This window comes from Stegastes partitus, unplaced genomic scaffold, assembly GCF_000690725.1.
Source record: "Stegastes partitus isolate 25-593 unplaced genomic scaffold, Stegastes_partitus-1.0.2 Scaffold1956, whole genome shotgun sequence".
Taxonomy (NCBI): domain Eukaryota; kingdom Metazoa; phylum Chordata; class Actinopteri; family Pomacentridae; genus Stegastes; species Stegastes partitus.
This window is the reverse complement of record NW_007579687.1, coordinates 115,787-116,773: the sequence shown is the minus strand read 5'-3', so window position 1 is coordinate 116,773 and position 987 is coordinate 115,787. Positions and strand designations below refer to the sequence as shown.

General features: G+C 42.7%; 1 protein-coding gene across 1 annotated transcript in view; it reads left to right on the top strand.

Annotated features, from left to right (window-relative positions):
• The window catches only part of LOC103373338 (F-box/WD repeat-containing protein 7-like), a 27,368-nt gene that overhangs the window by 17,934 nt on the left and 8,447 nt on the right, over positions 1 to 987 (top strand). The window contains exon 6 of the mRNA XM_008303201.1: positions 378 to 603. Within this exon, the coding sequence (XP_008301423.1) occupies positions 378 to 603 (226 nt within the window). The remainder of the gene's footprint in view (positions 1 to 377; positions 604 to 987) is intronic.

The window sequence follows — 987 nt, the reverse complement described above, 5'->3', positions numbered from 1 at the left end:
AAACTGGAATCTGTCTGATAAATATGATTTAAACCAGTTCAGCGCAGTCCCTTTAAGTCCAATTTAAATGTTCATAAAAGTCTTATATTTGACATAAGGGGTGTTTATGTTTTTGTTCAGTGTATTTAATTAGTTGACATTATTTTGGAGAAATCTGTTTGTACTGTGACATGAAAGATATTTTTTTGTAAATTCTTGTGAAAGGTGAGAAGTTCTTGTCAGTGTGTACATCTCCACAAACACACAGTGACCAACATCCACATACATGACAACAAACACACACACACACACACAGTGATGGTATGACTGGGCACCACAGCATAAAACCACACACTGATTGGTCAGCAGCGCGCTGACATCATGCCTCTGTGTGTCAGGGTGGTGTCGGGTTCCCGCGACACGACGCTCAGAGTGTGGGACACGGCCACGGGTCGCTGCCAGCACGTGCTGACGGGTCACGTGGCGGCGGTTCGCTGCGTTCAGTTCGACGGACGCCGCGTGGTGTCGGGAGGATATGACTTCATGGTGAAGGTGTGGGATCCCGACAACGAGGTGTGTCTGCACACGCTGCAAGGACACACAAACAGAGTGTACTCACTGCAGGTAAACATAACACGAACAACAGTAAACGCAACACTAACAACAGTAAACATAACACGAACAACAGTAAACGCAACACTAACAACAATAAACACAACATGAACAACAGTAAACACAACACTAGCAACAGGTAGACACAACACTAACAACAGTAAACACAACACTAACAACAGTAAACACAACATGAACAACAGTAAACACAACACTAGCAACAGGTAGACACAACACTAACAACAGTAAACACAACACTAACAACAGTAAACGCAACACTAACAACAGTTAACGGAACACTAACAACAGTAAACGCAACACTAACAACAGTAAACACAACACTAACAACAGTAAACGCAACACTAACAACAATAAACACACCACTAACAACAATAA